General features: G+C 37.4%; 3 protein-coding genes across 3 annotated transcripts in view; 1 reads left to right on the top strand and 2 right to left on the bottom strand.

The window, feature by feature from the left end:
• LOC104729576 (transformation/transcription domain-associated protein-like) overlaps nucleotides 1-9,446 on the bottom strand; it is a 41,292-nt gene extending 31,846 nt beyond the window's left edge. The window contains exons 1-20 of the mRNA XM_010448529.1: nucleotides 9,058-9,446; nucleotides 8,165-8,880; nucleotides 7,912-8,037; nucleotides 7,731-7,816; nucleotides 7,446-7,554; nucleotides 6,859-6,954; nucleotides 6,659-6,721; nucleotides 6,515-6,574; nucleotides 6,212-6,277; nucleotides 5,811-5,892; nucleotides 5,586-5,710; nucleotides 4,273-5,505; nucleotides 2,890-3,879; nucleotides 2,475-2,810; nucleotides 2,077-2,335; nucleotides 1,768-1,990; nucleotides 1,274-1,664; nucleotides 705-854; nucleotides 407-628; nucleotides 13-234 (exon numbers count right to left, since the gene is read on the bottom strand). Of these exons, the coding sequence (XP_010446831.1) occupies nucleotides 13-234; nucleotides 407-628; nucleotides 705-854; nucleotides 1,274-1,664; nucleotides 1,768-1,990; nucleotides 2,077-2,335; nucleotides 2,475-2,810; nucleotides 2,890-3,879; nucleotides 4,273-5,505; nucleotides 5,586-5,710; nucleotides 5,811-5,892; nucleotides 6,212-6,277; nucleotides 6,515-6,574; nucleotides 6,659-6,721; nucleotides 6,859-6,954; nucleotides 7,446-7,554; nucleotides 7,731-7,816; nucleotides 7,912-8,037; nucleotides 8,165-8,880; nucleotides 9,058-9,115 (5,613 nt within the window). The 5' untranslated portion in view covers nucleotides 9,116-9,446. The remainder of the gene's footprint in view (nucleotides 1-12; nucleotides 235-406; nucleotides 629-704; nucleotides 855-1,273; nucleotides 1,665-1,767; nucleotides 1,991-2,076; nucleotides 2,336-2,474; nucleotides 2,811-2,889; nucleotides 3,880-4,272; nucleotides 5,506-5,585; nucleotides 5,711-5,810; nucleotides 5,893-6,211; nucleotides 6,278-6,514; nucleotides 6,575-6,658; nucleotides 6,722-6,858; nucleotides 6,955-7,445; nucleotides 7,555-7,730; nucleotides 7,817-7,911; nucleotides 8,038-8,164; nucleotides 8,881-9,057) is intronic.
• Nucleotides 10,027-12,328, bottom strand: LOC104729570. Its single transcript, XM_010448522.2, has 6 exons — nucleotides 12,038-12,328; nucleotides 11,379-11,888; nucleotides 11,190-11,275; nucleotides 10,775-11,085; nucleotides 10,597-10,668; nucleotides 10,027-10,495 (listed from the first exon to the last, which is right to left on the bottom strand). The coding sequence occupies exons 1-6, from the start codon at nucleotides 12,198-12,200 to the stop codon at nucleotides 10,144-10,146; spliced, it is 1,494 nt and encodes a 497-aa protein (XP_010446824.1). The 5' UTR covers nucleotides 12,201-12,328; the 3' UTR covers nucleotides 10,027-10,143.
• LOC104729569 (golgin subfamily B member 1-like) overlaps nucleotides 12,748-13,164 on the top strand; it is a 2,191-nt gene continuing 1,774 nt past the window's right edge. Inside the window, exon 1 of the mRNA XM_010448521.2 lies at nucleotides 12,748-12,892. The gene's annotated coding sequence lies outside the window, so the exon portion shown is untranslated. The remainder of the gene's footprint in view (nucleotides 12,893-13,164) is intronic.

The following is a 13,164-nucleotide window of genomic DNA, read 5'->3' as shown; positions in this document are numbered from 1 at the left end:
TTGATATGGTACCTGGAGAATGATTTTCTCTGGAGCCTGGTAAGCATCCAAGAAGTGACAAACATTAACAAATGCCCACTGTTTACTAGCACTATCGTCCCGTTTGAGATGATTCCATCCAAACTTGATAAGCTCTTTTCTATGATCAACCAGATCACTCTGAAGATATTTCAGAAGCAAAGTAGCTAACTGCAAAAGTTCGATCCTCAAAGATTCGTCATATTCAGTAGAAACCTACACCATTTGAGATGAAGCGTAAATCAGAACAAGAACAACAAGACCATGTCAGACACAACAACTTGGACAGGTTACCATTTACATCCAGAAAATTATACAGTAATGTTTCCCACATTAATTTATGTTTTAACCAAAACTTTAAGTTACTTAGAGGAGAAAAGAAAGCAACCTCTTCAGGTGGATCAAGGAGCGTCTCAACAATGGTCTTGACTATACTAGGGTCAATAACTTCCCATGTTTGTCCGTTTCGGAAGGCATGGGTAAGCATTGGAAGAATGAGCATTTGCATTGCCTGAACCAGATGATCATGGCTGAGTTGTTTTGACTGGAAAAGGTTTAGAAAATGCAAGACAATTGCTTTTTTCGTTTTGGGTGGATATTCTTCTGCAACCTGATGAAAAGCACCCAGTTACTCTACCAGAGCAGCAAAATTTTTAGAATTAAGCATGAAATGTTGAGAAAGATACCTCAATAATGTAAAACTCCCTCAAAAAGGTGTAGTCAATACGACTATGGAACAAGAAAATTGAGAGAACATCGAAAAGAACATTCATTTCAGATTTTTCATGTCGCAGATAATTGAGGAAGCACTTGACAAGCCATTTGCTCTCTTTCACCTGCGAGTTGAGAAAATAAAAGATTTTAGATGGCCAAATTTTCTGACTACATTTAATATTTTAATTTCAAGGAGGATTATATATAAAGCACTCAAGTCAAAATACATATTTTTGAAAGAAAAACCTAATTTCTACAATAACTTAGTGGGGAACTCGAGTAGCCTAAAAACAAGATCGTAAACAAGTCAGAAGGGCACCAACATTCAAGACTGCAGATGAACGAAACACCTAGTACGGATTATTTAAAACAAAATTTATGCTCAAAGGGCTACAACGAGCAGGCGAATTTGCGACTGTCAGATGATTTATGATACCCACATCAGCTTTAGACAACTAAACATTGAAAGTATGCATATAATTTCAGTTTGAAACACAAGCTAATGCAAAAAAATATAAAGTTCAGAAATAGATGAAACTACCTGAAATAAAGTCAATTCTTGCTCATTCTGTAAACGAGATGTCCTTGCATGTGATTTCCAAAGGAGAGACAAGGCATCAAAAATAGTACGGTTACTCTGCAGCCAGCTCGGTATCAGTTTCACCATTGTTTTGATAAGATAGAGACCCTGAAAATATGCATCTGATGCTACATTGGATTTTGTCAATGGCGTGTTAGAACTTTCCAATTTCATTGGGGCGGGATATTCATCTACAGATGATGCAGCTGGAGGAGTTGAAGCTGCCACACTCAGTATGGCATCAGATTTTGGTAAAATTTCAGGAAAAGCATATGAAAGTATCTTATGTGGAGATTTTGCAAGTTCTTCCCTTAATGGTTGGCCAGCATCTGAGCGGATTACATACATAAACCTGAGGTTGTAAGGAAAAGAGAGAACAGTCGTTACCCCATCCTCACATTCAACCTAACATGCGATGTAAAAAATAGAAACTTCTAGTGGAATGGTATTCTTACCTTCGGAAATATTTTGGTTCACTTAATCTGGAAAGAAAATAATCAACAGCTAGAGTTGCATATCGATTCAAGAACTTGGTCAGCGGGAGACGGTATGGGCTATTAATCTCACTGTAAACTTGCCCTGGCGGAAGAGCTGCTTCTAAGTCGATAGTTAATGTTACAAGTTCATCTAGAAACTTTGATGCAGCAAGTGGAAGTAAGTGGAAGAGCTCGATAATAGCTGCCACGGAAAGAAAGAAAAGATGTGTTCATATATAATCGCATGACCATGCATCTGTCTTTATATATCTCAAAGAACGTGATTACCTGCTGCAATTTTCGGCTCTTCACCAGCTTTCCATGATTTCTGGGACTGTGCAAGTTTCTCTGGCTCTAACCAATTTTTAAGGTGCTCCAACAACTTACCTCCTAACGTCACATTAAACCAATTTGATAGAAGTTCAAGAAGACGTGCCAGACCTTGGAGTAAAGGCATATTGAGATTCTTTGTATGTGCCAGATTAACTAGTATAGGTCTGAGGCTACTCTGAAGAAGTTCTTTGGGCATCCGTTGTTGATTAATAACCTAAAGAAAAAACAGAGTTTGAGAAGAGCAAAAAGGAACATAAAAATAGTATAATTTAGGAAGAGGAAAATCTATTCCTTCAAGACTCATCAAAATCCTCAAATTGAATGCGCGTAGAATTAGAAACAAAACTACGAACCTGTCTTAAACCATCCTTGGCCACGGTCACAATTTCTGGTGCTCGACACGTTAAGGACTTGAAAAACATGGAAATTATCTTTGCACGTAGTTCATTGTGACTTTGAGTTCGAAAGTCAGCCCATGCCATCGTTGTGCACAGAATCTCAATACAAGATGTTCGAAGTCTGTTCAACGATGTAAGAACTTTAGGACTCATCAACTTGACAGCCCATATAGCTTCATCAGCCTCAGCTATTTGTAACGCTTCTTGCAAGAAGTTAACCAACTCTGGAGTCACTTTTAGAAGGGGGGGCCTCAATGCTAAACAAAAATTTAGAGCTGTCACAGTTCCAACCTATAATGCATATTAAAGAAGGTAAGACAGAAGGCCAGAAAAAAATTACAACAACCAAAAAAATAGCAGAATGAGGCACCTGTTGATCAATTGTCTTTGATCGAAGTGGACGCATTATAAGTGGCTGCAGCAAAGGTTGGTATAAAGGCTCAAGCAGTTCAGATACCTCACTACCAGTCCGGCTAGCCAAAAGTGCAAGACAGTTCTGAACATTTTTCCTCACTGTGATAGATGCATTGGGATTGAACAATTCAGTAGCAAGATATTCTACAACACCCTGAAAGCTTTGTCTGCGGGCGTCACTGTTTGCTTCATCAACATTATTAACCACTCTTAGAATCTGCATAAGAACCTGACTTGTCTCGTCTTGCTCTTTGCTAGCATAAATAGGAAGCCTCTTTTGAACATAAACCAGACCACGAACAATTTTTACTTGGAAAAGACATAATGTTTCGACATTCACTTTCCCTACCAGCGTACCTAACCCCATTACTCCTCCCATTTGCGCTTGCCATGTGCTCCCATAACAGCAATGCAACAACCGAGGTAAAAGTTGTTCAAACACTGGTATTCGTACACTTGGATGGGGTGAATAGACCGGATTTGTAGAAGGACTGGAGACAATCATAGAGGCACTGTGACCACTTTTAGCCATCAGCACATCAGCATGTTTAACACGAGCAAGGAACAACAGAGTTTCAGCAAACACATTTAACGCAGTCAGAGCAGCTTTGGCATGGAGCCTGTTTTCATCTGCAAGCACATCAACAAGAGCATCTAAAAATATCAAAGGATCCAGATGTTTTAAGTTAGTAGACCAATTGATATTGGGCTTGGAACTTGTTGAACTCACAGAACCCCCGAATGGAGCAGTACTAGTGGAAGCATACGACGAGGTACAGTCCCCATGCAAAATAATTGCAAAATGCCGACATATGTTTACAACAAAGTCATCATCTGAGTCGCTGAGATCCGGATCAGAACTGGAAGCAATTATAGTTATCAATAGTGTCTTGAAGATCGACTTCTCAGCGATTAACTGTGTCTTTGTTTTAACCCCTAAGTCAGCCTGCAGCAAGAAAAATATTATCTTAATGAATATTATCCTTTTACACCAAGTAACACAGATAATGATAATGTAAGGAAAAAATAGGTCAATCACAAGAAATGACATGAAACTGTCGTAGATCGTTTTATTTAGAAAGGACAAATGCATGGCAACAAGATAACAAATACCAAATCTAATCATGGTTCAATCAAGGAACCATCGCCTAACAGGCACCCCCGCCTTCAACTATAAGTGATGTCAATAACTTAATTTATGATGCATTACGAATACTGGTGATAAGGTAATGGTTTAAGAAAACGTCAGCCAACTGAGTAGCAACTTCAAATTTCACCAGAAAGCTACTGAATAAAACTATAAGGGATTAAGATCATAAGAGAAATACCAAAAACCAACCTTTATTTCTGTTGGTTCACTCCTGCGCCAAGATGAATCAACAGAGGAAAGTAACAAAGCTGATAATTGCTTGGTCATCTGACCCTCATCAGTGACGCACCCAGGCAAATTAAGTTGAGACAACAAGCAAACGCGGAGGAATTTTAGAGCTTGCTTTTTGTAGTAGATGTCTGTAGTGAGGTTTTTCTGAATAACAGCTGCTACAGCAAGATTAATGAATTTGTCCATTGGCACAAGAAATGGAGTGGACGGCTCAAACGTCAGAACTAAGCGAAGCCCATGCTCTGGATTATCTTTGCATTCAAGTGTAAGTGGCTCTTTCAGAAATCGTCGATTGCGACCACCCAACTTTCCTACAATCTGTAACGCTTTACCACCCCAAGGATATGGCACCGGCTTCAAGTGAGACCATAATGCTAAGATCACTTCAGACATCACATTTGCCATACTTGGCTCCAAAAAATCAGGATTCAGACTATCCACCCAGAATTCAAGGGTGCGTAACCCCAAGCTCACAAGTTCATCACTTCCTCTTAAACAGGATACAAGAGGCCTCATAAGACGGGGAAGGTATGGCAATAAGGAGCTTAAGCGTGCAGGAAGTGTCAAAGAAAGTTCCAACAAAAGATCTCTCATGTCTTCACCGGCTGGACCCTCGAGCATTGTCAGAAGTATATTAAGACAAGGTAGTAGCATGGGGATTAAATCTCGAAGAAGCAGCTCGAATTTACATCCAGCAAGTCCTCTGAAAACAGTTCGGAGCAATTGCATATAACCAAGAGTGTTTTCAATTTCAGTAGCATTCTTCATGCAGACTTCCATAATAATAGGCACTTGAGGTTGCAATATTCGTTCAAAATCAGATGGTGTTTTGGACACAGCCCCAAAGAGGCACCGGAACAAATGCAGAACCAATTTAGTTGCAGCTGAATCTGGATTCTTCAGAACATCAAGTTTGCTGCTTACTAGGAAATTAATCAGAACATCTGCAAATGGCTTGTATACCTTGGGAGCTTGAAGAAGAGTGGCAAATATTTGAACCAGTTGAGTATTGTCAATCATGCACTCAAAAAGTTCAGCCATACATACAGAGAACATATCCATTAGATCTCGAGGTTCCATAATAGCCAAAATTTGGGAGAATAGATTTAGCATTTCCTTTTCCTCATCCTTATCTTTGAAGAGAGCTAGGCAATGGACACCACTTTTTAAAACACCAGAGGCTTTCAACACCTGCTTTAAAGTAGAGATTACTAGAGGCTTATAAGCCATATACTATCAATGCCTACACTAAACAATCTACCATTCAATACCTCATCTTCTCTCATTCCTTTAAAAACTTGAGAAGCAGATGACTGCGAAGCAAGAGCTTGTGGGTGCATTCCCTGAGGTCGGGGCAAATGTGCATGGGTTATACTCCATATGATTGTCTTCATTCCTGAACATAAAGTAGGAAAAGAGCTTAACATATACAACCATAATCAATATGTATAACTGATCCGCTAAGGTGAAACATCAGTATGGTCAAGATTCAATACCCATCACCAGTGTCTTGATCAGATTCTTACAATCATTCACTTCTTTGGAATGTTCGGCAGGAACCTGCAAATTCAAAACTGCCTGCAACCAGCATGCTCTAGTAATTATTATTTTTGGTCAGATACCCTATATTTGAATCAGAAGTAAATATAAAAAAATATCAATAAAGACAATAATGCTTCAGTAGAAGTAATAATACTAGGCTTTAAATATATATATTTCTGCCTAAGTTATAATCCAATTTAGAAAAGAAAGTAGACTCTAATTAAGAATAAAAGAACTTTAACGAACGCTGTGGAACTACAAGGTTTGAATATAAAAGTGGAAGTGTAGAACACAATCTCACATTGGCTGATAAGTTGGGTACTTACTAAGACAAACAGCCATCATAGATAATTACCTGGACAGGAAGTTCAAGTTTCGACCTCAAAGTGATTTGATCCTTTCCGTCACCCTCCTCTAAAAGCTATAAGGAGATAGCAAGACTAAGTACCACATCAATGAAATAATAGAGTTGACCAACAGGATAGATAAAATTTCAAGATTCTCAAACAAAACATTGCAAAAAAAAGCCAGTAACCTATTACAGCTAATGACGTAAAATATAAAAACTGGCATATTAAGCAAAACCTATACAAAGACAATAAACAACAATGCCAAAAAGCTGAAACATCACAGAAACTAAGAAAGCAGCCATAATTACCTGAGGAATAGTACGCTTGAAGGTATTGAATTTCCCAACAAAGGCATCCAGGATACGTCCCTGTAAAATAGATGATTAAAAAAATAAGTTAATGATTAGAACCGCCAACCAATTCTATATGAGATCTCAAGGGTTAAGCTATACCAACAAAATCCGTGCTTCATCCATTGAATGCTGGTCAACACCTTTCTCAAATATCGGTTCCACCTGAACCCAATATAAGTATTAACTATTAAGTTATACCAAAATCTTGATTCAAATATAGTAGACAGATTATGCCAAATAAATGTTAAGTAATAAATCAAGTTTAAATAAGGCAAACAAAATGGAAAATATAGCTTTACCAGATTTAACATCAGTCGTGCACAAGTTGTATGGATGTTAAGAGAGAGGGTCGAGTCATGCATGTTCCTTGAAAATAAGTAGATGATCCGTGATAACTGCCACATTGTTTACAGTCAAATAAAATGAACTGTAAAAGAACTCACCCGTAAAGTAGATAATGGAACGGGAGAAATCTAAAAAGGGAAGCTTGATGTTGGCAAGAAAGATTGATCAATTTGTTGTATTCCTAAGATTATTTATTTATTGGCATTTTTCATCTGTCAGAAAATTTTAGGAGGCCTCAGGTTTCATGTCTATAAGCAAGGAAAATCTTTCCCAAGCGTGAGCACTTTCTGATCATAATTGATAAGACCGTTAAGATGATAATCTCTTTTAATACCCAACCACAAATACATAGCAATAACTGTGTACTAGAACACATTAGTATCACTTACTATAGAATATAGAATCATATGCCATACACAGTTTCCAGAGCTCAAAGCTATCTCAACTAGGAAGAGCTAATCTAGAAAGATAGGACTAACAGATAACAAGAATAACAAACAGAAGCTAAAGTAAGAAACAAAGTGCACAGATCGGGAGGCACCTGAGAAAGGGACAAATCTGCTCGAACATGGTGAACAATCTCTGCCAGTAGGCTGTATGCCAGAGGTCTCAAAGACTCAAAGCATGCTCGCCCCGTTCCAACTAGAACCCTGACACAGAAAAAGTAACAAATAGATGAAAAATTTCATTACTTGTTAATCTATTAGTCTGCGCCACACTGTGAAATTTACAGAACAGTAAAAGTTCTACTTGTTAAATACAAAAAAAGCTTCCTGGCTGGTGTAAAAGTTTTCAGACTTCAGAAAGGCAAAAAAGGCACACATACCTCTCTTCCAAAAGAGTGTCAATAAGAGGAAATAAACCTCTCTTGAAATCCGTCCCAAGAACATGCTTTAGTGAGACTAATAGTTCCTGCATTTCAATGACCAAAACAAATCTTTAACTGCAAGCCCATGATTGTGTACAGGGTAAAAAATAACGAAGAAAAAGGAACAGACAGTTCTCACCTTTCTGATAGATACAGAATCCGAACAGGTGACAAGCAAATTTACAATGCTCTTACATATGCTTTCTTCATGCGGCCTGATATATTCGGCACAACTTTTTAACAAATAAGTCAAAAAAGAAACCGTCTGCAAATAAACAAAAGAGAAAAAAACAAACACTACAAGTCAATATATGCCATGGTCTCTTCAAAAAAAAAAGTATATATATTAAGTGAAAGAACAAGGTAGTGCAGGTTTCCTTCCCGAGTCTCACCTTAACCTGAGCACCCTTCAGTTCGATGAACTGAGGCTTCATATGTGAAGAAACTTTCTCAGGACCAGGGATCGATATAGCAGCAACCATCAAGGGCAACAAATTAGGTATATTGATCTGAACAAGTCTGCTATACAGCTGAAAAAGAAACATAACGACGAGGGGGCTCTCTGTGACAATTTTGAATGAACGAGTACTAGGGTTAATCTGCCCATTTCTGGAAGGTGCAGTAATGGACAACGACTGATCAGATGGTGTAGAGATCTCCACAGGTTTCACTTCTTCCATTTTGACATAGTCGAAAAAATGGCAAACAGTCGATCTGAAGTTCTGGTAAATCTTGCAGACAAAGTCCAAAAACGGTTGAACCTCATTTTCTAATGTCGGCCTAAAGTTCCTAAGAAGATCAAAGATGATGCGAATGCAAATTAACCCATTCTCTTCATTATCTGTGGTGAGCACCTGCATAGCAACCTTCAAGAGGTCTTGAACAAAGGGACGAAGAACCTCGCTATGTGGTAAACGATTGAGGATCTCAACCACGATGTTGCGTAGTTTATGCTCAAGATTATCAGTGAACTGTGGCTTAGTAATCTGAAGAAGAATCACTGAAGAGGCCCGGAAGTAACATTTAAGAAAATTCAAGTACTCAGCCGTATGTGTTATCTCTAAGCTGTCCCTGACCTCCACCACCATCTCAAGCCTAGCCTGAATAGCTACAGAACACAAAAACAAAGAAACAATCTTCGAATCAATGTCACTCTTTAATCAAAAACTCATAAGAATCAGAAGAAAAAATATAAAACTCCGCAAAGGGTATGACAAAATTAATCCAAAATCAAAGCTTCTTGGAACAAACAAAACACGATATACAAGAGAGGGAGTGTTATTACGTAGGTCAGGCTCGACGAGACGACGAGAGTGTTGCTCAAAATTCTGAATTGGACTCATGACGAGCGAAAACGGTGTTTTTAGGGTTCCGTCACAGAGTAGAAATTGGTTCGGAGACGTCGGGTCGTCGTCCTTGATTCTAAGACCCAAAAGCGAGACTGATCCCTAACGGTAAGCCCAAGGTGCTCTCTATCTCTCTACACTAGGTCAGAAACTAAACAAGGGTTTATCAAATGAAGCTAATTTAAAAGAGAAAGCTCAGGAGACATAACACACCCAACGACCTCGAGGTTAACGAAGGAAGAAGATGATGAATTTTCCCTCTCGTTTTCTTAATTTTGTTTTTAATTTTTTTGGGTCTCTCCGGCGAGACTCCCCTGAAAAGAAAAAGAGAGAGAGGAGAGAACCTTCAGAACTGGAGAGCAGCGAAGTCGCGCAGCCGAGTTATATAGTAAGGTCTAATTTTTTGTTTTTTTATATTAAAGTCCACTTCTTCCCTCTAATTTCAGAATTGGATGAAAAAAAAAAAAACAATTATATGATCGACCAAAGTTTAAAGAAATTTTCGTCTATTCAACTATATAATTTAATAATTGTGTGTGTTATATTAAAGACTTAATTTAGACAATTTATTTAGTCTTTCTAATTATTTTAGGTTGATTTTTTGCCTTTTTTTTGTTGAATATATTTCTTCTTATACTTCTTCCAAAATTTTCAATTTCATATTCCATTGACTAAACGAATTAATCCCGTAATGTTCCCGTAACTTTTTGTTTTGTTGAAATATAACCTTGAAACTTTTTTTTTTACATAAATAACCTCAAAACTTATTAATAAAAGAATAATATAATTTTGGGCGATAATTTTGTATTTATTTGTAAACATTTAATTATAGTTTTTGCTTATAAACAGGACAAATAAAGTCATATTTTCAAGGTATAATACACGGTCAAAACGACAAAATATAATAATAACGAAAGCATCCAGAGTTTCTTTAGGAACCATTTTTAAATTTATTTTCTATGGTAAAATCAAATATTAATTTCGTATTACAAGAGGGGAAAAAAGAAGAAGCAGAATACAAATTCTCAAACGTTGTCGGAGCTAGTAGTAGTAACCTTGGGTCTGTAAGACCAGCAGTTAGGAGTAGTGGGTCGCGCCTTTTCTCTTCGTTGGCTCGATGATGACCACTCTCGACTCTCAGAAGGATAATCTCTCGATCTACGATGTCTACTTCTTTCTCCATGTGCAGCTCGATGGTTTTGACTCCTACCGTTTTGGTCGTTGCTGGACCTTGAAGAGCTACTCGCTACAGTATCAGGGGTACTCAGCAGCGTGTTCTGTTCATATGGCAACGGCTTAATCCCTTGCAAATCAGGTTCCAGGGTGAATCCTACTGGTCTTTTCGACTCGTCCATTTTCCTAAACGTTATTGATATCCTGAAAACAGAACCAAGGGAGAACAAAAACAACACACGTTGAGAAAATAAGCATAAAACAAAGAAACGTTGACAAAACAATCAAGGTCCTAAACAAATTACCTCTTCTTGGGAACCGCCGGTATACAATGCTTAGCGACATCAGCTCCATTACCATTTAGCACTAGAACTGACCTGAACGACAAAGGTGAAAAAAAGAATCCTCGAAAAGTTAATCAACAGAATTTTCAGTATAGGAACAACTCAGAGAGAGAGTAAGCAAAGCTATATAGAGCATTACCCGACAGGAAGCGGTATAGAGTATGAACCGGAGAATTCACCAGGCCCTACGGTTTTGATATATGATCCAAAGAGTATATTGCACTCACTGAGGAATGATACTGTGCAGAAAGGGCGGAGGAAGTCATGGTTATCGATATGAGGGGGTATGCAATCGTCTTCATAATATATATTGACGATACAACTATCTGGCACACATGTTGGAGGAAGTACATGCCACGCAATCAACCTTTTGATCATTACTTTGAAAAGAGACGGCATCGGATCAACCGCTCCACGTTTAAGGATTCCGGGTGGGTTTCCCTGTCTGTCCTGTCATACAACGCAAAGAAAAACTCTTTAATCATCATTCATTCACTAGTGATTTGATTCAAATATTATACATAAAAAAGGACGTGAAGAAGAGAGTCACTTACTGTTATATAGTTATAACAACATCCAAATTGGATAGTAACTCGTCCTTTGCCTCTCATCCACTTCTTCGGAGTAGCAAAAGTACGTTCTAGATATTGAACAAAGATACAAAACTCAAAATTAGATTAGATTAAGTAAACGTTAAAAGATTTCAAAACCAACGAGAGAAAAAACTAAAACCAAAAGCAAACCTTGAAGTTCTCCTTTTAGACCCTTGTCTTGTAGTTCATAGACAAAATCAACAATCTTTTTCTGCTCCACAGCGCTAAAAACACCGGTATGCAACTCAAGCCCCTCGAGGATATTAACAGACTCTCCTCTAATTTTCTCATAGCAACTAAACAGTTTCAATTTCTTCACATTCACAAACCGGTAACGCTCTCTTTCCTCCCTAGACATCTTACGCTTCTCAGGAGTCTTCATACTCGGATCAACGTCGTCATGTGTACTTGACTCACTTTCCTTGTGTTCTTCCTCCTCCTCCTCGAGCCCATCATCCTCTTGTGCCATATCAGCCCAAGACATTCGTGGACTAGCCGTCTCAGAAACAGTTGATTGAGATTGCATTGCATCTCTCACACTATCTTCTGACAAAGATCCAAATACAAAACCCCCAGAGTGAGAATCACAAAGCTTCCCATTAGAATCATCGTCCACCATCGAACCTGAACCCTCTCTATCCTCTTTCTTACTAGAGTGCTCTGTAATAAACAAAACACAATTACACAAATCTCAATAAGATAGCTTAATTACATATAATGTTCTATATAAGCAGTATCTCTAACAATCCCAAAAATATTATTAGCAACGTTTCTTCAATAATAGAATTAAGTAAAAAAAAGAACAGAACCTGGGTCAAGAGAACGGATTCGATGGGAGAAAAGATGAAGGCAGTCTTTGCAGAGATCTCGAGAAAGAAAAGGCAACCAAGTGGTTAGGAACTCAGAAGCAATCTTAAGTTCAGAAGACTGATACTTGCCGAGGAAAACATCTTCTTCGTAGATTGGATCCATCTTCTTTGCATCACAAAACCGAATCACCTCCTCTGTTTTCCCGTACTCTAAAAGTTTTCAGTTTGTACGGATCGAATGAGTTCGTTTACTTTTTGCTCTTTTTGAGTCTTCTTCTTCTTCTTCTTCAATGAATAAAATAATCTAGGTCGGATTTGTCTTACTAGTTTTGGAGTTTTATATTATCACGGACCAATACACCGACCAAAGAGTTCTAGTCCACAAAGCCCACTAAATCTAAAGCCCATGTAATTTTGATTTTATCATAAACCTAGTAAAACTTCTATAAATTAATAATGGTTATTTATTAATTTATAGAACCATTATTTATTTACTTTTTTCTAATTATTTAATATAGAGATTTATAATTAATATTTATTATTTATAGTATAGCTATTTATTATAGAGAGATTTGTTTAAATTGAAGAAAATATGAATTGAGATAATTTTATAATTTATTTTCCCTCTGATATTTCAACTCAAAAGTCAAACATCTGTCATTATTTTTTGTTTTTGCCCTTTTTAAACGGTTAGGTTATAAAAAGGAAAATAAAAATAAAACAAAATCAAAGGAAATTAAAAAGTAGAGGAGCAGGAAAAGCAAAATTGGGAAGAGACGAATCCTTCTTTCTCAAAAAATCCTTTGGCAAGAGACGACGAATCAGCCCGGAGCAAAATCTCCGTTCGAAAAAATCGTAAGGAACCCTTTTGTTTTTGTGTTGTTCAATCGCCGTTTTTAAAATTTCGTGCTTAGGACTTGTCAGATCGAACTTTAATTTAGATGATAATCATCCTTATTATACTGTTCGTCGTTAAAGATCCTTTTTTTTTTTAGCTTCTCTTGTTTATTGTTCCTGCGTTTGAGTTCAGTTATCGTTTGAGATATAGTTCACTAACCCCATAAATGTTTCAAAATCCCATAGGAAGCTGAAAGGTTCTGTTTTTTTTTTTTTTTTTTTTTTTTTTT

The sequence above is a fragment of the Camelina sativa genome, chromosome 12 (genome assembly GCF_000633955.1).
Source record: "Camelina sativa cultivar DH55 chromosome 12, Cs, whole genome shotgun sequence".
Classification (NCBI taxonomy): domain Eukaryota; kingdom Viridiplantae; phylum Streptophyta; class Magnoliopsida; order Brassicales; family Brassicaceae; genus Camelina; species Camelina sativa.
This window is presented reverse-complemented; position numbering and strand designations above follow the sequence as displayed.